Here is a 23900-nt window from a genome sequence, read left to right on the forward strand (position 1 = left end):
ACATCAAGCTCTGGCTACTCAGAGGGACCTTTGGTGTTTTTATGATGGTTCTTGTATACTGGATCTATGGACAGAGTCCTTACACAGACCCTTCCTGTATTGGGAAAAGGGTGGTAGATTTTTCTGGTGCAAACAGATTTGAGTTAGATAAGAACAACCTTCTCTTAAACTCCAAAGGTGCACAGGCAGCCCCGCTTTTTATCGCCAAGGTGGAAAACCGGGGAAAATTCATCCTCGAAGTGCATCCGAATGTCAAGAAATGACATCCTGTGATATTTGAAATGACAATTTTCACTGCATTTTTGGTGGATATAAGAATGTCACGCTTTCGTATGGTCTGCTTTAACTCTGGTCTCACGATAATTGCATTTTTAATGTCTGCAATGAGTGTTGCTATGTGTCTGTATGCGCTTTAAAATAAAGTAAAATAAAAATAAATAGAGCACACTCCAAGTTGTAAAAAAAAAAATGTTATAGAAAAAAGGTGTTGAATAATTAATGGGCGCCCCCTACTGTTATCATTGAAGCTTTGGATACAGTGGTAATGTTTTACAATATCTGGATTGGATAAGAGATACTAGATAGGTAATGCTTCCTACTGTCTACCGCAACCTTTGTATCTTGGAAGAAAAACTGCAGATTCAATATGGAGGGTGCATTCATTCTACTGCAGATAAGAATGAGAACAAGCGTTTTGTTCATTGGAGGCTAATAACAGCACAACACACAAATGCTGGCGAGCATCCTCAGTTTCCGGGTCAGAGCCAGTGGGCATGCTTTCAGAGAGGCAGGTCCTAATTCACAAACCAATAGTCTGTCATTCATTTCTTTATTCAATTACTCATTTGGGCCAAGTCACCCAAGCACTTTAAAGTTGGCTTTCTTAGAATATTGCGCGCACTCCAACGCAATGAGCAGCTCAGCCAAAGAAGCCGCTTTGAACTGGAGGGCTTCTCTCTCCTTTTTAGCTATTCATTGGTACCGGAGCAAGAAATTAAACATGCAAGGAACACAAACAGAGGGCAGGTTAATTTGCAAACAAGGTCTTTGCAGTTGAAAGGAAATGAAATGTTCCCATTGTAGATAAGCAGTCAGAAGCACTACCTCAGATTAAACCTTGTCATTATGGTAGGGGAAAAAAAAGAATAGAGAGTTTAAAAAAAAATTGTTGGAGACAGCAGAGAAAAGGAATCCACCAGAGTAGAGCAGAAATCCAAGCACTCTGGCAAACTCCGGAAGAAACAGCAAGGATTTGCAGAAAAAGCAAATTGTTGTCAATGTCATGTTGTTGACCCAGCCTTATCAGGACCTCGGGGGAGTCAGGGAAGGCAATTAAATCTGGGGGGGAAAAATGTATTGTTGCTGAATATTAGGGATGTTTCTGAAAGGTGTCTGGCTGTGTACAGCCAATGGAGCACAGTGCTTGCACAAACTCAGCTGTGGGATCTTTCTGCTCATTATACTGTATATTTATTGTTAGAGCTGAAATGGTGATTGCAGAAAGTGGATTGTGCTGGTAATTGATATTAATTAGATATGAGTTGCCCTTTAAGGTCACATTTTATAAATGCATGTATGCCTGCACCCACATGAAACATGCAGGCAAACATATATTTAAAGACTTGCTTATCAGTAATACAGTTGTCTTCTGTGATGCAGTCTGGCCAACAATGGCCTTATAAAGTGTTTGAATTTGTGTGATTTTCTCAGTGTTATTGATTGACAGGTGGAATTACAACATAATAGTGTGGGAACATGTTACTGAAACTATAAACACTTCTGAAAGGTGAAGAGCTTGGAAAAAGGAATGACTCAAATCTCTCTTAAAATAATTGAAAGTGTCGAAAACTGCTTGAAAGCAATCCCTTAAGCCCACATTTTCAATTTGTTCAAGAGTCTGGCTTGAAGAAAACCTGTGCTGGAGTGGCCCCATGCCTGAATTTGGGCCCTAGTAATTTTCATTCGATAACAGATGCATGAGCCTAGAATGTTTTTAAAGAAGTCAAATAACAGGTTTGACTGCTTAAATAATATAGCATGATTTTCTGCTTACAATGCTTGAGTATGGTTCAACATGCCATAAATTGTGTTTTGCTGTTGATTGTGCTGCATATGAGTTGGAATATGGTGTACTGTAGAATGAATGCCTTAAAAATCTCATTTAGATCCTCTTATTTAAACTTGGCTGTGTGACTGCCAACTTTCTTCATTTCTTTCAATCGCTTTTCCAATCTGTTTTCTTCAACTGGTATTTGTTTTGAAATTGATTTTTAAGTAATGTGGGTGAGGTGTTCTTCCCAGTAGAGGGAAATGATTCGGTTTTGTCATGAAGAATCCTGGCTCCTGGTTTCTTCCACGTCTGACCCAACCCACCTCGAAAAACCTGTGTTTATTAAAGTTTAAAACCACTCAGAGAGGGAGGTCATGATCCTACACTGGAAAGACCGGATGTATCTGAACAAGACCATCAATCTAGAAGGGCCAGGAATTGCTTGGAACCACGCTGCTCCCTGATAACACTGAGATGTGGAGAGAGATTTCACCCTGTCTCTCATAAAAGCCAAGGAGGCCTGATTGCATTCCCCGCACAGCTGAAAACTCCCGTAAAGCCTGTTAAATGTGTGTATGTGTGTGTGTGTGTGTGTGTGTTAGTGAGTGTGTGTGTGTGTTGGAGGGTGTGCGTGCTTGCGTGTATATGTGGGAAATTATGTTGATCGCACACCAGCTGAGACCTGCTTTTATTGGTAATGCCTGGGTGACAAAGGACCACAGCCTTGCCTTTACCCATATCTGGAGTGGTGAGTGTCTGAGATCAAAAGTCAATGGCTTTGAGGCGAATGCCCGTAGCAGTGCCTGCATATGAAAAATATACGATGAGCGCAGGGTTTTCTCCTCCTTCCATTTCTTTGCACATAACAAGTATTTTTGTTCCACCTCCACAGATCCTGCCCTGAATAAAATGCTTCACAGGATAAACCTAAAATGTTTTACTTCAATTTGTTACACCTATATTTTTTTAGGTTTTTCGCATTTAAAAATTTTAGGTCCATTTGAATTCATTAGGTTAATTTAGATTTGTCCATTGAAGCATTTTTTTGGTGAGGTAATTTCACTACAACAGTAATGGGCGCATTAGCAAAATATGCTTAGTTTGATGTAGTGACATGAGTGAGCGTCCATTAAATCACACCGTGAGATAGAGATGCAGACAGGAGCCGAACATCGCTGGGTCCTTATGACTTTGGGCTGGCAAAAAACATTTGTGGTTACACCATTTTATTCACGTGCGCGGTAGCCTCTTGTCGCCCTTCGCTAAGAGGGCTGTTGAATTGCACGGCTCGGCGCTCACCTCCGCTAGCCCCCAGGCCTTTCGCCTCTGAAGCTGTCCTTTCTTCTGAGTCGGCCTCCATCGATCTCGCCGTCCGCCTCTTCGGGAAAGGTCTCTCTTATCGTTTGCCCATCGCGTTCCACTCGACAGAACTTCGACAATCATCTTTCTCCTGCCGAACCAGGAGTGGCTCGTCTGGCCCCGGAACTGACAGAAAAGCAATTTTCCCCAGGAGATTTAGGTATGGGGAAAGGTTCCGTTTGATTGTGCTGATAAATAATCAGTTTCTATCGATGATTTTCGAACAGGACCTGAGAGGAGCTGTAAATCCGAATCCTTGAGTCAGATTTAACTGCTTTGTCAATGTGATTGGCTTGAGTGTTTTTTTTTTTCCCAAGCTATTGTACATAACCTAGTTTAAAAGTCAGTTAAGTTGATTCATTCAGTCTTTGAGTGTATATGAAAATGCTGTGAAAAGGTTGACGATTGTAACCTAAAACGCAGAGTAACAAGGATAACAAACGCAAACTAAATTTTCGATTTTGCTTCATCTGGCACTCTTGCATAGATGAATTGGTGAAAAACGTAGATTAGCGTACATTGTTCCTGTAAAGTACACATAATAAATAAATGATTAAATTATCTGTGCACACAAAGGTTTGTCAGTGGAGTAGATGCCTTATTATAAACACCCTGCTGTATCTGTTTATTTTTATACAAGCATCTGCCTTGTGCAAGAGCAAATATAATAGGCAGAACTGTGACTTACGCTGCTGTTGTTTCTCGAAATAGTCGGACTTGACATTTTCTCCGCTGCAATATGGGATCAGCCAGTTCCAGGGGTCTTCTGAAAGTGTTTTGGGAGCAGAGATTGCCCAGGGGTGTCGGCTGTTGCGTGTCAGGGCAGATTTGTGGACAGAAAGCTCCGGGCTGCTGTAACAAGTAGCCCTTAGGTTTTAAGCTTCAATGGTTTCAGCCTTTGGGTTTTCAGTCCTTAGGTTTTCAGCCTTTCCAGTCTTTCTATGTCAGCATATGACTATTCCCCTAATGCCCCATTAAGCCTCCTGTTCTGCCCCCTGTCTAGATTCAGATAAACAGAAAATGAGGGTTGGGTGGGGGGTTATGGGGGGGGGGGGCTTGGTGTTTGTTTGTTTCTGCACACTGGAGCATTAGATGTCAGCAGCATTATTCTCAAAGGGCGGGCGCTGTACATTACCATGGTTGGATATCCCTCCATGGCTATGAATCTACGGCAGCTGAAAAGCGTACTGTCAGTGGAGCTTTGCAAGTGCTGCTTTATTGGATTACTCTTCCACCCTTGCTGGGAATTGTGAGCCAATCTCCCAGAGTTGACGACGCTAAGCTTTTGGGACTGTGTCTGACATTTTAAAAACAATAGGGCTGTGCGGTGATGTCCTCTGGTGTATGAAGGACTTAGACTGCCACTACAAGTGGGTCCACAGGGAGAAGAACCCTCCCTCCCCAACCCCATTAAAAAAACAGAACAAGATCCCTGTTGTAATACTTTGTCCACCCCTCCAATACCAAAAAAATAAAAAATAAAATAACAGCATGAGAACATGACTACAGAGACTCACTCTTTCTGTTCGGTGTGGGGGAAAGTCCTGCAAAATGTCAGCTCCTAATTTTCAATCCCTGCATGCGTGCGTTAGCATCTAATACGATCAGGGACTTCTTTCTGTCATACCAATAAACAACTAAGTAATTGGATGGCGTGCAACCGATATCTCAAGATGGTAATTATGTTTTGATTTGGAGCCAAACCATGTTCAAGCAGCTAGGGTGTTAGCCCGCCCCCACCTTACGTCTTCGCGTAAAACAAATGTTTTCAGGGTTTGTCTTCTGAAAGAGTTCACAAGCTGCGACTCGAGCTGTTCGCGGGATCCCTCTTGATGCCCGCTGCCCAGGACATGATGTGTGGCGTGTTGTCAGCGTCACTCCCCTGGTGACGGAGAAAGGGATAAGTCCCTGGCGTGAGCCTCCTGCCGCATGCGAGCCTGCCTGCGGCTTTTGATGTCCCTGCCAAAATTTGTGATGAAAAAACGGCGGTACGAACCCGAGCGGCGAATGTTTGAGGGGCAGTAGTGCATGGTGCTCGGAAGGTAATTATAAAAGCCGGCACAATGTGTGCCGCTAATTGGTTCCCTTTCGCTGCGGTCCTGCCGCAGAAGACAAATGTTGCAATGCGTGCTTACGAGTGGGAGAACAGAAACAACCAAAGCGAAGCTTGCGGGAGTTCCTTTTATACCACGTTTCTTTCAAATACGTCCATGAGGCCTGAGATTCAGGTGAAGGTACAAAACTGCTATAACTCCACACTACTAGGCGCCGATCTCACTCGATTTTCAATTCTCTGTGTCGTTGGCAACAGGGATTTCTTGTTTTTCTTTTTCAATAAATAAATATTAGTGAGACCAAACATTATCTCAAGATAACACTTCCCTTGTCTGGAAACTGTAATCAAAGTTAAGCTTAAATGACTAATAAAATATGAATAGCTAATAAATAATTCAGCAGAACAACACTGTAGTACTATTACAGACAGCGTATGTTGGAACGCTCCTGTTTTTATCATCTGTAACAGCTTGGTATTCTAAATGATCAGTTTAGGTAAAACAGAAAGAGAAGCCAAATTGAATGATCTCACTGGATATTTACTTAAAGAGCAAATAGCGCATATGAATGCCATATGAAACACATATGGATATATTCGTAATGACCACCCGCTGATCAGTTCCTGGACTGAAAGCCTGGAACGCTTGGTTATATATTTGTGTGTTGCGTATGTTGACATGCCGTAATACATTGAGCCATGGTGTATTATTGGAGGGTTTCAGTCAGTTGAATTGGTCCCAGTACTCTTGTATGCAGCCTCCTGCTGATCAGCTGGCTATATCCCTAATTTACCTCCTCTCACTAATCTCAGGAATCAACCGCCAGTATTATTCCACTATCCTCAAATCACTGCCTCATGGAATACCTGTTTTTGGTTCACCTTTTTCACCACTGTTGCATCCAGCCAAATTTTTTCACTGCTTGCAGGTGTTGTCATTAGATTTTTTTTTAAGGATGCTAAAAAATTTTAGCATTCATTTCTTTCCAAATGCGTGTACCCTCAGAAATTCTGAAAATGTAAAAAAAAAATATAAAAAAATAAAAAAAACAAGCAATGCTCTGTGCTTTGTTGTCACACCGCAGACCGGCTCGCATGGTATAGATTGCCTCAGTGGAATATCTCTGCCTCTCCTGCAGTAATATACAGTGTTGCCATGGTGACACAAAACTAATTATTCCCTCTCCATAGTCACAGCCTGTCTGCCTGCAGTATTTCACTTGACCTCAGCCGGAGGTGCTCTCCGACACAGCCGAGACCGCCTCAATTTTGATAACGGGACCTGAAGAGCGTCGCCTCTCTCCACCGAGCGTAACATCTCAGCTCTGACCTGACCCGAGGACGAGTGGAGGGGGGGAGGGAGGGAGGCAGGGAGGGAAAGAGGGTGGGAGAGAGGGAGAGAGTGAGACCGAGAAGTGGGAGGGAAGAACGTTTTCGCGGAAACATAATTGAGGATAGAATCCTTTAACTCCTCTGTTTAAAGGAAGACAAGTTTAATTTTCGGAGGCCATCGAAGAAAAATGAATCTGCCCTGCAGGCAAAGGATCGCTCTCATTGCCACTGCATAGGAAGCCATCCATTCCACTCTCTGTACATGCCCCTTTTACCCCTGGTTACATTATTTGGTAATACTTTCTATGAACGGTCATTCATAATCCCTATATAAATGCTACATAAGTGCTACATAGCGCCATAAGCCCTACATAGACATTCGTAAACAATTTTGTCTACAATTACGAACAGGCATATGATATGTTTGTCTTATACAATGGTAATTTCACTTCCTGCATCAGTGGTGACATAATAAAATCACATGACTATTTGTGGTTAAATAAATGAGCATTTATGAATGGTTATGTAGTACCAATTACTACTTACAAAGGCGTTAGATATTTTGAAGTTCGTTCATAAGAAGTGCTAGCAATAATTCTGTGACACAGAGAAAGCATATTCAGGGCTTGCATAACATTGTACGTGATCCATGAAAGCTTAGACACCTCTCTCTGACTTTTAGTCTTAACGATTGAGCATTACTCCAACGGAACAACTGTGACTTTACCGGTGCTCATTAGACTTCAGAAATCATTCGCAAGTTCATTACTTGAGTCAACAATCCCCTTTTTAAATCTCTGGAAAGGCCAAATTGCTAATGGAATTTCAGAATGACATTATGTTATTATATTTGTACACATATACCAGCTAGGCATTTATGAAGATGCGGAAGAGGTAGTTATTGCTAATTAAATGTTTTCGTCTACAGACTTGACTAGATACAAAAAGCTCCGAAAAAAATGAAAAAAATATGTTTTTTTTCTGGCTGAGCTACTCTTCTCGGCGCCATTAAACATGCTTTTTCTCACACATCTTTTAAAATCAATATAAAATCCCACTCCGCCCGGTTTCATTAGCCGGTGCGGATAATGCATAACTGGCATTTATAGGCTTGTCACACAGGGCTGCGAACGCACTGATATGAAGCAATAATGTGGGAGAAATTGATGCAAAATCAGGAGTTACTGCAATACTTCACCGACTTCGTCCGCGGTCTAAGATGGATGGATTATGAGCGCGCTCCACAAATCATGGTGTGAGAGGCATAAATCTGCTCCGGCGTTGAGCAGAATTGGACTTTTGATGGCCTCCCGTGCTCAAGGGCTGAATGACCTTTTCCTGTTGCCTGGCGGAACTTTATAGGCTGGCGATGTGGGGTTGTGTCAATGGGAGTTAATTTAGCCCTTGTCAATTCTCGGCGAAGTAAATCTGCGGTGCTGCGTGCCCTGGCCTCTCACGACTTCTTGGGAGCGACGAGTGACTGAAGAATAATCCCCGGAACATCTGATAATACGTTTGAGCGCCGCGTGTGTGTTGACATTAGAAATTGTGCCACAGCAGATAATAGTTTTGCTCATGCTGTAATTTATTTGCGTTTGTTATCAGAGCGAGCGCGAGACCTTTACCCGTTTCCCAATTTCCTGTGCTACGGTTTTAATACGCGACACTGCAGATTTACTTCCCCGTTGATACAATTCAGGGGCTTTTATGAGCGCTGAACACATCATGACAAAGTGCCAGACATTTACTGGACAAAAATTAAAAAAAAGAGACAAGAACGATGCTTTTGAAATCCTCGCTAATTAAAACAATTGTATGCAAAGATAGCGCAACTCCATTACACCCAGCCCAGAGGTCTGATTAACAGTGAATTTAATTCTGCTGCATTCATAGTCACGTCCGTCGAAATACAAAGAGTTACAGAGTGACTTCTGCTGACAGAGAAAATGAATGTAGGTTTACAAAGTAATACATGCATAATGGCGCGAGGGAAGAAATCAAAGCAGATGCTGGTTCCTCTAGGCATCGCAGCGTTTTACATATTTCGGTGTTAATGTGCGCTACATTTGATCAGGACTGGAGAAGCTATGGGCAGGGGTACTGTAACTTTGTAGCGGATGTTGTGTAAGCCCTGAGCTCTGTTCAATAAATTGAACTTCTGATCCAGCGTAAGGCAGTCCAAAGTCCATGAAAGGCGGCTTTGCATAAATTTGCATCGACAGACACGGGGCTTAATAGCCTCGTTTCGCGACGTATTGGGGATCCATCAAGGTTCGTCCGGCTCGAAGTCGGGGCGCGAGGTGAATGCACCTGAGGGCGCTCTTCTGGGACGCACCCCCACGTTTTGGCGGAGGGGGGTTTTGTACCGCGGTGGAGCGCGCTGCTCCGGATCACGTTCAGCTGATGGTGCTCTTTTCGAAAGGAAGCGGCGTCCTTGCCAACTTTCGGCATCTGTCATCGGGGCCTGGAACAGTCTGCACGCAGCAGAAATGTCAGCAAATAAGGAATGATAAGAAATGCAGGCACCTTGCAGCATAGCCGCGGTGCATCCTGGGAGTGGAAGCGCACGTTCTAATGGCAAATCCCTGTTGCAAAATATGCACGGTACGGGTTCAGAAGTTTAAAGGTCTGGGGAAGACTTTCGCTTTCCAGAAGAAAAAAACCCCCACATAATTAATCACTCTTGTTCTCGTTAAAAATACATTGTTTGTCTCTCAGGCAGTTCTGGAGCTTAGTGTGGGGTGATGAGGCTGTATCTGAATATTCTGTTTCTGGAGTGAATCGTCTAATGGGGAAGGTTTTTGCTGTCCACTGCTGTAACGTTGCAAATTAAGTTTCCTGTAAAATTGAACCCAACCATAGCTCAATGTCATGTGCAATACACTTTGAATTTGGCACTGCTTTACACTTACATTTAGGAGTAATTACAAGGCCCTGGCTTTAAACACTCAGGAAACATGTTTTTAATGTTTTAAAGGATTTTATTCATGCCAGTCTAGTGACAGTGTTGATCAGCGGATTTAATTGCAGTCAGATTCCCAGGATCCCTTTCAGACACAAGTTTATGAATGGGGTTTGTCTTCATCACGCACCAAATATTTTATATGAAGTTCATTTGGTCACTTTGGCTTTGGGGCCTGGTTGTTTGGTTGCGTACGTATGCCAAGCCTGAATTTTGACCTGGTGAAACAGCTTTGTTGCCGTGGGACCGACAGAGGTCAGATTAGCCCGTTTATAGCACAAAGAGATGTTGCTACGATGGCCAGATAAATTCATTTTTGGGATTTAAAAAAAAGAGAAGTCCGTGATGATTAGACACTGCCACTCGGCCTTGACCCTCCTGACAGCCGGACATCTCCACTCAACCGACACAAACCGTTTCCCAGATCCCACCGGGGCCGAAACGCTCCAGGAGAAAGCTGGGTCCATTCATTACCCCCGCCATCAGAGCACCACTGGCAGCCAGCGTCCGAAAGTGAACCCCCTGAGAAAATGGCTGAAAACTTCTGAAACACTATTTCCTGCCTCCCCCTCCCCACATAACACCACCCTCCCCCCCATATAAAAACAGGGGTCTAGCCTTCCTGTAGCACGCTATTCCACCCACGAGCAAAAAAGACAAAGAGATACTAGCTGATGTAGTAGCCTAAGGCAAAACTACCCAATTAGACGCTTGTATATCATGCAAGTCACAGGGGTCCTGTAACTGCACGTTCCAACTCAACGTCAAGTTCCACTGGCAAAAGCCCGCACCTCTGTTTCGGCAAGGCGCCGATAATTATGGAGTTAGTAAAAGATTAATTTGATCAATCTGAAATGTCTTGTTGAAAGCTGTGTGATTAACACACTAATTAAGGCACAGGTTTATTGATTCTTGGAGGGCTTCGCGTTTCTTTGGTTTCACATCGTGGCCGGTTTCCACAGAGTACCTGTAAAACACAAACGCTTTTACAAGCGGCACTGCTACTCTTGAGGTTACTCCCACGTGTGGCAAAGAATTAATGGCAGAAGCTTCCAAATGATCTTCGTTATTGTCATTTAAATCACGAATCGTGGATCGGTATAGTTTATTAAAAAGCAAATTCAAAGTTGTGCCTTTATTCAGTCAACAAGCCCATACGTTCCAATGTATTTTGAGATGCAGCTAGCCAGCTAAAGTGAAAGCACAGTGGTCCTAATCACCACTGCCAAAGTCCTCTTAGAGGTGATGTGATTGATATTTTCCCCAAAGTAAAAAGCTCCCTATTTTTTGTAACTTTTCATGTTAGTCACTGTTGGGTTTTTTCTGTGATTCCTGTCATGCAGTTCTGCAGGTGATTTCAGAAACTCACAAAGAAACTGCTAGTTTCCATGTCAATCTAAGCCAAATTTATTTTAACTTTGGCACTTTTGCACTATGCTCTGTTTCTTGTTCACTTATTTCTTATGCCCCAGATGTGTCTGCAATGAGCTGAACTTGTGATGGTAGGCTTGAGACCGCTGACAGGAAATCCAAAAATGTAAGGGAAATGATTGAATAATGGATACCTGCTCTTCTTTCTTCGTATCACGTAAAAGGTCTAAAGGGGGCGTTTGATAATAAAATGAAACACAAAGGCAGTGGCTGAGCATAATCGACAGCAGTCTTTTAAAGAAATCACAAACACAGCTTGGCAAGTTCTGCAATCACTAAAACTAACTTGCCAAACTTTTTTTGTTTGTGAAGACAGAATGTAATGCTCGCATTTACTTGGAAGTAAATCATGGTTAAGATAAGGACAAATGATGATTGAATACAGCCTAGTGGGTGGTTCGATGTGCCAAGAATTGATGTATTTCCATTGTAAGGCCATCGACCTTGTGTTCTGACCACTCCACTAGGGATTTCCTATACACAGTCTTCTAGGTTAAATAAAATACATTTCATGAATCAGTCATATATAAATATTAAACGATAGCTGTAGAGTATCAAACGTGTAAACATATTCTGGAAAACTCCTCGAAGTGCCCTTTGAGAAGAAGAAGACTCTAGAGTTCTGAGCCCAAAGAGTTTTAAAGAATCCCAGTTCATAACCGGAGAAAGCCAAATGTCAGATTGTACCAAACTGTCTCTCTATCCATGAATGCAAATTAGCCATTGAAATTCACCACAGTTGTTGTACGTTGAGTGTTTCGCAATTAATTAAAGCATCCTCTTTAGTCCCCACTTTAAATTTACAGAGTGCTGCCAATGAATGTTAAGGAAAAACATATTTACATAAAACCCATAGATTCCCAGATAGCCAGGAGCCCATTAAGCCATGCTTTTAAGGATCTAATTATAATGAAATCATTCCCCGCCCCTCCCTACCTCCCCAATATCGTTTCAATGGGGACCACAGATCTGCATAATTACGAGTGGGATTCCATTGTCTCTCTCTGCCCTGTCACTCAGAAGCTGAGGTATTGACAGCTTGATTTTACTGTGACTGAGAAGCCTGGATGCAAAGCGTTAAAAGGAGCTCTTGACACGGGGAAGGGGGGGGGGGTGCCAACGCATGGGCATTTGCGAGTGGGACGCATCCTCCCGAGCACCTCTTCTGAACGACACAAACGTTGATTCACGCTGATTTAGAACGCGTGGGATTGGATACAGGAGACCATGTGATGCCCTCATCAAAGAGAGTGCCTCTCACCAGCAACCCCTCTTCACAGGGGCTCCCATTACCTCCAAATAACCTGTTTATGTGTATTCATCTGTCATGTTTGTTCTGCTAAAACCGCTGCTATTCAAGTCGGCATGGCGATACAACGCGTTTACAACGCCCCCATCTCTCTGGGCTGTGCCCGTCTCTTGGTATTCCCAAGCCTGTGCCACCCACGTGAAGGCGCTCCTCCCTGTTCTTCCAGATTGCTCCAAGCCCAGCGTCTCCAAAGGCACCTCGCCCGGGTCTGCCCTGAACATGCCCCAGTCGTTCGGGGCCGCCATGCCCTTCTCCCTGACGGAGGCCCTGCCGGCGGCCGGCCTGCCCAGCCTGTCCCAGAACGGGTCGGAGCGGGGCCCCGCCCTCCTCCCGGAAGACACCATCACCTACCTGGCCCCCGACGCCGACGCCAACAAGTGCTGGCCCATCAGGCCCACGCTGCGCAACGAGCTGGACACCTTCTCCGTCCACTTCTACATCTTCTTCGGGCCCAACATCTCGGTCCCGCCAGACAGGGCCGCCATCTTCGCCATCAACCTGATGCCCGTCCTGGACAGCGGGGGCGTGCTGAACCTGGAGCTCAAGCTCAACGTGGTGAGTCCTTCTGAACTTTTTGTCTTTTTTACACTTATCTTATCACCAGGGATGGGGTCAGTTTATATTCAGCCAGTGCAGGAAATGAATTGAAATGAAGTTAATTCTTTGCAAAATGGCTACTGTGTTCTTTTTTGTTTTCTAATAATTCTAAGAATTGGCCAAACTCAAATGAAGTGGATCCCATCTCTGTTAATCATGTGCCCTTTCCCTTTCTTGTTTGTATCGGCTCACTGTAAACCAGAATATCAAGGCACATCAGATACGCAAGTAATAGATCAGTTCTGACTCATACAGGAACAACAGTGCTAAAATGCTTTGAGGGTGATGCTTCTGAAAAAGTAAAAGCCATTCTTTGGATGTACCAGACAATTATCAGTCAGCTTTGCAGAAGGTAGACTCAATACATACAAAAAATGACTTTGAGCTTCATTTCCAAAAAAATCATTTGATTTCCTATAATTACCTTTTATTTGCTTCATTTTCAAGCTGAATTAGATGCTTGAAATAATGTGATCATTTTCCAGAGAAAAGATGTAGCTGCCTTTCATACCAACGCCCCCATTACTAAGGAAAAAATGGCAGTACTGTTGCTTAATAACAGACAGATGACTCCTTTTAGAAGAAAAAAAAAGGTTTCTTGCGTTAAAAAAAAAAAATCATTTCCAGTATATCTCTGGAATCCATCTTAATAGTCTGATATTTTGGCTACACATAACAGAACATAACTCCTTTCAAGATAAAGATAATGCTTTAAAGTGCTTGGAATAATTGTATTTGTATTTAATGCAATGGCTGAGCCATTTTATGTAGAAAGCTAAGAGTCTGTCATGCATGTATCCTATGGGGTTGGGCCAATGAAAGTGCTCACAGATCTGACCCTTCTGTCTTCTCATTTGGTACATGGTAAAAAAAAAGAAAAACCTAATTGTAAGTAATTCATATTTTTTTCCTTGAGTCAAGTGTGCTGGTAGTGCCCATAATGCATCTAAAAGAGGGTTGCCCCCCCTCCCCCCCCCACAAAATTCCCATTGAACCAGTTTCTTTGGATGAATAGCTCTGCACTTCAGTCGCAATTCCACGGTTAGTTTAATAAAATGGTTGAAGCCAAGCATCCGTTGACTTAATTCTCACAACCTGGGAGATGTCGTTTGCTGCGTGCGTGACTGTAAATGTCAATGCTTTTTCGTACCAGTGGCACAGAATTGGCAGAGCTCTCCAGACAAAACCAACCCGCTGTTGTGCCCCCACATCTTCAGTCACGTGTCTCGCTTGCGGTGTGGAATGTCAAAGCAGCGACTTCTTATTTTTGTGAATTTATAATGTTTCGCCTTTTTATTCAAATTATCGCTCTTTGTGTTTTAAACCAGGCTGATCAAGCAGGCGAACACATTCTTTTTGGGTAGGATTTGGGATTTCCGATAAAGACGAACATCTGCGGCAGTCTGACTGTAACCATCAATAATATTATATGTGGAGGAGATTATAATTAACATGATAATGGAATTTATCAGTCCCCGTGAATATCATTAGCTGTTTGTATTGTATGACATTGTCTCATGAATTGTATCACGAGCATATTCTGAGAACAATACAGGGTATGATTAAATGCTTTCTATTAAAAAAGAGGACGCTGACAGTTGGGAGTGGGGGGGGAGGGGGTGGTTAGGGGGTGGGTTGATTTGACGGGTGAGATATCTCTGCGCTAATGCTTAAGGGACGTGAGACCGTTCTCCTGCGCGGGGCGTCAGGTTAGCCGAACGGAAGGAAAATCGCCCGATCGCCACTCGCATTCGCAAAATCAAAGGCGACGCACACGCTCAATGGCCGCCGCCCTCCGGAGAGTTCCGTTGTGTGGCGCCGGCGAATCGGTCGGTCAGGATGTCAGCGCGGGAGGCGGTCCCCCGGCCGACGAAGCGGTTATTTCGCCGCGCCGGGGAGAGACCGAGGCTTTCGCGGTTAAGAGGTGAAAAATGCGGCGGCGGGGAAAAGCAAACGGCGGACGAGAAAGCGAACGAGTCTGACAGGTAGGCGCCGAGGAGGGACGTCATCTCTGAGGATGATGGAGGGGGGGGGGGGGACGGGCGGCGGGGTTTCTCGCGCCGAATGAAACTTCCCCCGAGCCGCTCGTTGTGTGGGGCAGTCATCGGCGTGCACGTCCACACCGTCTGTCCGCCCAGCGCGCGCTTCGCCCCCGAGAGCCCGTGGACATCTCTAGCGGGAGGCATAAAAGAGAAGCGCTTCTTTTATCCTTTGAATGCAGACCTTTTAAACTTTTAAAAAAAGATTCTCTGATATTTTATATCTCACTTTAAAAACGATGAATAAGCACAGCAAGTGTCGTAAAAGAAATAAAAAACACAGCGGGCCTCATTCACAAAACATGAGTACAGTCAAATTTGATCGTAAACTGCATCTAAGAAGGTTTTCAGGAACATTTTGACATTTGTTATCTGTAAACATTTTTTCTTATCTGTATTTGTTTGTGGCTCTTTCTTTATGCTAATTACATAAAGAGGGTAGCACGTAAAATCTACGAGCAGTAAGCATTCATCATCTCATACACCTGGGACACAAAAACAAAGGTCTGCAGATGAAAGTCATGAATCCCATATTGTTTTTTTTGTAAGAACATTTTTTAAGTACAAAAGTAAGCATAACTTAAGATTTTGTGAATGTTTTTTTCAGACATTTACATATGTGAACAGCTTCTTTCCAAATTTTAGGAAATAACATTTTCAATTCTAGTGTCACGGTTTTAATAGTTAAAGCAGAAAAAAACATTGTTTTTGTTTTCTTTTTTGAGTTTATTTTATTCTTTTCCGTCACTTCTGAACCCTTTAACATCTTGAGTGCTACACCAGATATGTGACATCAGAGCTTTAGTTTTCCCAGTCCATTTGAGCTCGCAGTAAATGGGTTAATGAATCAACAAAGATGGAAGGGGAGTCTAAAAGATACTCCATGCCTTAAGCTTGAGCAAGGCAGAACCTTCTGGAACTCTTCTGCCTCTGTAAGGGCAATGATTTCTGCCTACTGCTACATTCCTTTTTCTGGGCATTGACGCTCGGGCTGTCAGTCTACTGCGGGTTTATGGCCAGAGTGTGTAATGTGTGTCATTTTCACCACTTTACCTCAGACGCCGGGCCTTTCTGCTACACAAATGGGTCTCGGCTGAACAGGCCCGCCAGAGCAGTTTGAATGGGCCGTTTAGAGGTGACACCTGTCACTCAATCATTCAGTCACAGCCCAGGGACTTCTGGGCTTTCCAGTTTTTTTTTTCTTCCTCTTTTTCTTTGCCTGACAGTGAAAATGGATTCATTCGAGCCGTAGTACCTCACGCAATAGCATTTGTATATAGTGAAATCTAATTTTCTCGGGCACGTTTCTCCCCCCCGCACCACTGCTCCAGAGCAGTTTGCGTGACCTTGCAGCAATGTCCTGCTTTTATTTTTCATTTTTTGTAAACGTACTGTACATGGTCCTTCGCTTCTTCTATCTTCCCCAAAAGTAAATGTTTGCACGGTCGACCCATTTTTTTGTTTTTTTGTTTTTGCCCTCGCTTGATTGATTGGAATCGTGAGCCGGTATTCATTCTGCTTCATTTGCCTCTGCTCGCTGACATTTGGTCAGAAACACACCCTATCAGCAGTGTATCACTGACGCTTGGATGCACTGGGTTCTGCTCCATCAGGGTCTGTATCAGCGGGTGTGGTGTGGTGCTGCCTGTACACAGTCTGTGGGCAGTGAACGAGACAGGAATGGAAATAGGGGTGGGGGGTGGGTGCACTGGAGCACAGGGGCCTTTTTTGGGGGGGTGGGGGGGACTGACCATCTGGGCTAAATGACCACCAGTCCCTCATCCCCCCCTCCCCCTTGATAAGGTACCACCAGACATTAATTAATGGAAAGCGACAACCATAAGAAGTCAACCTACTTCGGCCTGAAAAAGGCAATTACCTGACACTAATGAGCCAATATGAAGGAGGGGGTGGGGATGAAATGGTGGGGGGAGGGGAGGGAGGAGGATGTGGTGGGAGCTCCAGAAAAAAAAAAAAAAACTAATGCCCAGCAACACGGACTGATTAATTGGCAGCTTCAAACAGGTTAAATAAACATTCTTTTTAGAAAAACCATCTCAATCAGACCTGCGATTACACGCTCTGCTTATAGCCAATCATCCAGTGTTTTGAGAGCATGGTAATCACCCGATGTGAATGCAGCGTGTTGCGGCTTGGGAATTTCTCTGGGAAGATCAAGCTCTGTTTTCTCAATGAGGAGATAATTGGGACCGCGTTGGAGGATGGTGGTGCTTCAACACAGAACCAACCAGCCCAGTTTTTACAAGTACACTCTGTCCGTATAACCGTAGTGCAATCAATACCCACTCTCTATCATAAAGCAAGATAACCAGCTCTGCATATTAATTACACACAAACACACGCACGCAGACACATACAAACACACACACATATGCACACACACGCACACATGCATACACAAACACACACACACACACACGCACTTCCATACTCCAACCTGTCCACACAGATCACACACATAAATACACATGCAGAAAAAGTATAATCACTTAGACAAAACCAGCACAGACTTACACACACACACACACACACACACACAGAAATACTGACAAATTCAATATAAAGGCAGTGAGTAGGAGGTTATGAGGAAGGTGTTGAAAAATAGGAGCAGTGCACAGGAGATGAAATATTGAACTTGTACTTTAGACCTGAAGAATGTTAGAAGCTAATAAAGAAACACCCACAGTGCCGGTCACAATCTTCTGTTTCCTCGAAGCAATATACAGCATGAGTCCCAAATATCAGACAGTATAAATGACCTGCTAGCCACTGTTTTACATTAAAATATTTGTTTAGACCGGGAGGTGCTCTAAAATATCCAAACAGAATCCAAACCAGAGTTGGCAGCTCTTAACTGATATTTAACTTAGTTTCTATGGACAGATGGTGTAGACATATTCTCAGACAAGTGGAGCACATTGAAAGGGACTCGTGTCCCTGTCTGTACAGTGTTTTGCGTGATGCGAACAGTCGACCACCGTGTGGACCATTCATGGTATTCCTTGACATAAATACTCGAAGTCTGCCTGAAGTCAAAGAATTTCAGTTGCTGCTCTGAACATGTCCGATCGCTGCTATGAATTTCTCCTGACTCAGGCCAGTGCCAAAACTACAAGGGGGTACAATCAAGAGCAGAACAGCAGTGGGAATATTGAGTGCTTTTCTCCCCAACTGCCAGTTCACTCTAAACCGCAACACGCTTTGGTTTCCGGCACCTTTTTTCAGAAGTGCCGCTCTTTAGTTTTCCAGGTGTTCCGACACGGCTAAAGTGTTCGGCCCGCTGTGTCGACCATCTTTTTGGCAGTTACCACTGGCAGGAGACAAATTAAGCGCCGTTTCTGCACAGGAAAACTGCCAAAGTAACTACAGAAGGCATCAGCCCTGCTTTACAAAGTAGCAAGAATGCGAATGTGTGCAGTTACTAAGCACCAAAAGAGCAGCATAATTAACATGCAAGCACATAATGATGAGAACAGGCCATTCAACCCATCTAGGCTCACCAGTTACAGACAAACTAGAGTATCTAGTGCTTTCCATTTGCCTACATAGTAGAAAGTGTCTTGCACTGCATCAAACCTGGACAGGAAAACCCCTAGGGTCTCTGCTTCTACTACATGACCTACATAACATCATGATTGTAATAATTATATTTATATTATGTACATTTATCGGCTCTGGCAGCATTTCGCCTCTGAATGTTCAATTCAGCACCTTTCAGAAATACCTCATGTTGATTGTACTCAAGCTTTTCTGTGGCCGTTTTCTTGGTCACGCGATCCTCAAAATCGTCGGTGACATAGCAGCTGGGCGGAGTTTTCACTCGATTCAAACCAGGCCTTCTCTGATGCAGCGGCGACAAGCGGTGATGTCACGCCCTTCCACGTCTCCCATCATGCGGCCGGGAGAGTACCGGGAGTCCGTTAACGAGCTCACCCACCGTCTCCTCTGTGGATGTGCCTTTACCGAACAGGCCAATCCCAAACACTGTGTGGGAGTGTGAGGAGAACGCTAACCAGTCTGAAGTGTGTGCATGAGGCCCTCTCCTAGTTTTAGCGAGCAGAAGTGTTAACACAACTCTGTGAGGACACTTTGAGGTCATGTTTGACTCAGCCATGCCATGAGTACTTCATCCTTGTAGAATTTTGGGGAATGCCATTTCAAAATTCTAATTCACTGTTATAGAACTCCCTTGCATTCAATTACTCGTAGTGATTGTTACATCAGCACTAGAATGTTCCGTTGAGGACATTCTAATCACATATTTGTGATCTTACTCGTTAAAGTGTTAAATGACTGCTTCAGAGCCTGAAGGCCTTAGAGTTCCAAGGTAATTAGAAATGAGAGAGCGTGAGTGCTCTTGACCTTTAATTTTGACACAGAAGGTCAAAAAAAAGCTACTCCCTTTTCCGTTGTTGCGCCAAAATGTAGGACTGGTTTTAATCAGATGAGAAGAGTGCCTCTCGGATTGAAATAAACTGCAAATTTAAACACACTTTTAGAAACTGACCTGTTGAACCGTGGTGTGCGGTGCTGTGCTTTGTACATAAAATTATAACACCAGTCAGCCACTCTTCAGAACTGTGCTTCGCTCGTATCGCCATGGCAATAGCAGCCATCCCACAGACGAAGGGAGAAAATAGCTGGGGTGATGCAGTAGAAACTCACCTCGGCCGTCCGTACAGTCTGGAAGTGCAGAGAGGGCTCGACTCTGAAAATTTGTAGAGCGGAATTGAATTTGGAATGGATTTCTACATATCAGTCAGGCACACATTGGAGTTCTCATTGTTGCTGCCTGGTTGCTATTTACCCTTTGCTAGGCTCGGCCTCCCTCAGCAGGAGTGCATGTTTCGAAGTTTTCCATCTGTTTTGTCACCCCTCTTGCAGGTTCAAGTTTCACTGGCCTTCGTCTAATTAAGCTGAGCAGATTCTTTTTGCTTAATTTGGTGTTTTCTTCTTGGTGAAGGTAATGTGTAATTATGTAATTACATTCTCTCAGAGAAAATTGTTTGATTACAGGTATAATTTAAACCACAAACTGGTCATCCACCAGATTTTTTCTCATCAAGAGAGAAATTTAACGATTGTTTATTATGCTTGTCACATTTATTTGGTGCAAAACGGCAATTGATATAATAAAATATTATTTGCATGCGGTAAAGGAAATTCAGTCCTTTACTGTAGAAAAAAAATTGATGCGCTGCAGTTGAATTATAATACAGGTAGATTTTAACATTCATAACGGAATATTTGGTGTTTCAAACCTAGGGCTTTTCTCAAATGTCTTGAATTGTGATTCCTCTGTGAACCACTTTTGTATTGTTTTTATGTTACACAAATGGGATCATGAAAGATACCCTCATTAGCGTAAGTAGCTTGCGCTTTCAGCCCTTGTGAATTTGTAATGACATGCAAGCGGACAGGCCGAGCTGTTCTGGTGCCCAGGCTGTTTGCTGTGGATGGATTTTTTGGGCTATAAGAAAAGTGCAATCTACAGCGGTATTGAAATAAAAAGCCAGTGGATGCCAGTGCTTGAATGTCTTGAAATGACCTTTTAAAGTCTAAAGGGTATTTATGGTTCGCAGCCATCTCTGTTGTTTACCCCCATAAGACTGGCTCGCCATCAATTATGAGCATTAACAGGCTGAAATGCTCCATGTTAATGCTGCTTTTTCGTTTCATTCGCCAAACACTGTGTGTTTTTGGTCAATTTAATGCAGAGATGAGCCGAGTCTGCCCGCTGCTGTTTCGGTAACCCATTGGCACTAAAACCGAATTGCAGCTGTCTAAACACCATTAGCCATCGCTCACTGGACAGCGTACATCCTGTGCCAAATCTGAAGTGAACGCAGGTGCTTGAACGGTTCACACCTATCAACCGCACGTGTAAGACAATGGCCGACATAGCAGGTGTTTTTTTATATCACAGCTGTGAATGAGAACGCTGGTGTGAGCCCTTCATTTGTCAAAATGGGCTGCACTAATTACATAAACGTTCAGACTGAATAGGCTGTAGTCTTACACCATAATGCCCACCGCAATACACTTTTGTTCCTGCAAGGGCTATATTTAATCTAACTGCTATTTGCTTTGTCTTTACCTTTGAAAAGAGAGTTAGGCAGTTCCTGGACTGAATTATTATTATTATTATTTGACATATATTCATTACCCAAAGTTGGAAACCTTACATATTGCAGGTAGGGTGCCTACTATTTTCAGAGCCAAGAGCGTGTGCATGGCTTGTACAATTTTATAACCATTGTGACATTTGGAATATTGTTTTGGGATTAATTAAAAAGTTATGGCTTGTCACTGGCTGAAATTTTTTGTTAGAATGTTTGGTAGACTGACATCCAGCTTTAAAGAGAATGTAGGAAAATAATCTTGAGAATAATTCCTTACATTTATATAATTATTGGTCTTGAAACTCAAAGTGCATTTTTACAGTAATGAGGGGGAATCTCACCTCAGCCACCAATGTGTTGCACAGCAGCCATTTTGTGCCAGAACGCTCAGCACACATCAGATGAGGTGGAGAGCGAGAAAATGTGTGTGATTCTTTTGCCAGGTAAACTGGGGGATTATTAGGTGCCAGGTTGCGAAAGCCATGTTGGGAATTTGGCCAGGACACCGCCTACTCTTTGCAATCATGGGATCTTTAATGACCAGAGTGAGTCAGGACCTCAGTTTAACATCTCATCCAAAACACAGTGTCTCTTATAGCACTCCCCATCACTCACCTCTAAGGGTCCGTACTGGCCCTCCAAAAGGTCTTCCAGCAGCAGCTTTGTTTTGCCAGGAGGCTACCCATTCAAGTACAAACCTAGCACACATTCAAGTACAACCATTCAGCAGGAGCAGGGTACATGGTGGAATGGCTGCAGGTTGTACAAATTGTTTGGGACACTGACGCCAAGTGTCATGAATAAGGTCAACCTTAAAAGTTGTTACTTGAATCTGATGTTACTTAAATGTATGTTGTGGCAATAAATAATTCACACTGCATGGATGTACTTTTAAACTCTAGTAAAAGCTTTACAAAGGAGAAAACACTGTTAGCTTTAAAGAATTAAGACCTTTGAGCGCCACCGTGCTTGAGTTTAAGAGAGAATGCCACTCTGGGTTAGCCACCCAGCAAACATTTTGCAGTGAAAAGTTGGTGAAATGCTTTCTAGGCATTCAGGTGAAAACCTGGCTACATTTGGTTGAACAGTGAAAGTTTTCTAGCCAGCTAGTTCATAGCAAGGCTATATCCGGGTAAAACCTGAGATATATTCATTCATGTAAAAAAATCTCTTAAGCCTGGATTTCCACCCCTCTAAGACGTCTAGATTCCGGCTTTGGCTCACTGGGAAGTGCTCTACACCCTGTTCCGTAGAGACTTCGGAGATAGAAAACGGGTAGCGAGGCTGCAGCCACACAAACTCTTAATTATTAATCACCCTAAACTGTCATCACACTGCCCCAGTGCCCAGCCTGTTTAGATAGATCATGGCTGCTGATTAACTTAAAGGACTTGACACTTTTTTGACAGGCAAGTCCCCCCCCCCCCCCCACATTCTCTGTGTCTTAATATCGCTAATTTGCAATGCGCCTGGAATACAGCTCCTCTTCAATAATTCATGCGACGAGGGAATTAGTCGACGAACATCTTTATTTTCCCGATGTACGTGGGGACGCTGTGGGAGAGACTAAGATACGCGGGTCCACTCGGCATTTTAAGCTACAAAGGGACGATCTCCGAGCGATATCTAAAAGATGGGATCAAATAATAATACGCCTTTGCGTGGTGTCTCACACCAGCTCACCCTATTCATCATCGCCTCTTCGCAGGTCAGGTTTGTAATTTCGATACCACGCACGGGGGAACCGACGAGGCCTGGTTTGAGACTCACCTTTTTTTTGTCTTTCTCCGCAGTCTTCGGTGAAAGGGGAGAACATCACCGTGTTCGGATGTTTGAACCACGGAATGCCGCTGTCCTTGTCCGACAACTCCACCATCAAATGCGAATCTGGTAGGATATTCTCGAGTATCCGATCTACCCCATGTTTTTTCTGACTGTGTAGTGATACCCTTTTTCTTTCCAGATGTTTCCACCAATCATGGTTTAATATGCTAGCTAAAAATGGTCAAAGTGAAATTTTAGTTCAGTTTCCACCCTAGCGTCGACAATGAGAACAGAATAAATAGGCATGAATAAGTAGAACTGCATGTGACATCAAAAACCATTACTGTACCCAGTAGGGGAACTGTGGATTATGAATCCAGAGGGAATTTGGAGCGGGGTAATTCATTATGTTCTCTGAAGGGTTGTGTAAAAAAATGGAAAATTTGTAGCTCACACCATTGTAAAAATACATCATTTTCTCTGCTGATTAGTGGGCCTCAGGTGGTGAAAATGGCGGTTGTTATGAAACTGTGGCGAGTAGTATCGTGTTATACCATAGTATGACCATTGCTATCATTACCACCAAAGCTGTGCTTATTGACCGTAATTGCAGTAGTTAGTTTGCTGTTCTCTCGATGTTTCGTTATATATTTATCACATCTCATCCTTGAAAAGTGAACATAATTGGAAAATGGAGGTATTTTGTCCAGAACAGACAAATAATCGCAAAAAAATAACCTCTTCTCTGCTTGGCTCCAGGCAGCAGAGAGTAATGGAAAGTGAACAATGGAAACCGTGATGATCAAATAATGACACGGCTCGCTGGCCCTCCCCCCCCCCACCCCATCCCACCCCACCTGT

The 23900-nt window shown here is 43.5% G+C and overlaps 1 protein-coding gene across 1 annotated transcript in view; it reads left to right on the forward strand.

Annotated features, from left to right (window-relative positions):
• Positions 1 to 23900, forward strand: part of tmem8b (transmembrane protein 8B) — a 114654-nt gene that overhangs the window by 76857 nt on the left and 13897 nt on the right. The window contains exons 6-7 of the mRNA XM_064296588.1: positions 12663 to 13051; positions 23069 to 23165. Coding sequence (XP_064152658.1) covers positions 12663 to 13051; positions 23069 to 23165 — 486 coding nt within the window. The remainder of the gene's footprint in view (positions 1 to 12662; positions 13052 to 23068; positions 23166 to 23900) is intronic.

This window comes from Anguilla rostrata, chromosome 10, assembly GCF_018555375.3.
Source record: "Anguilla rostrata isolate EN2019 chromosome 10, ASM1855537v3, whole genome shotgun sequence".
Taxonomy (NCBI): domain Eukaryota; kingdom Metazoa; phylum Chordata; class Actinopteri; order Anguilliformes; family Anguillidae; genus Anguilla; species Anguilla rostrata.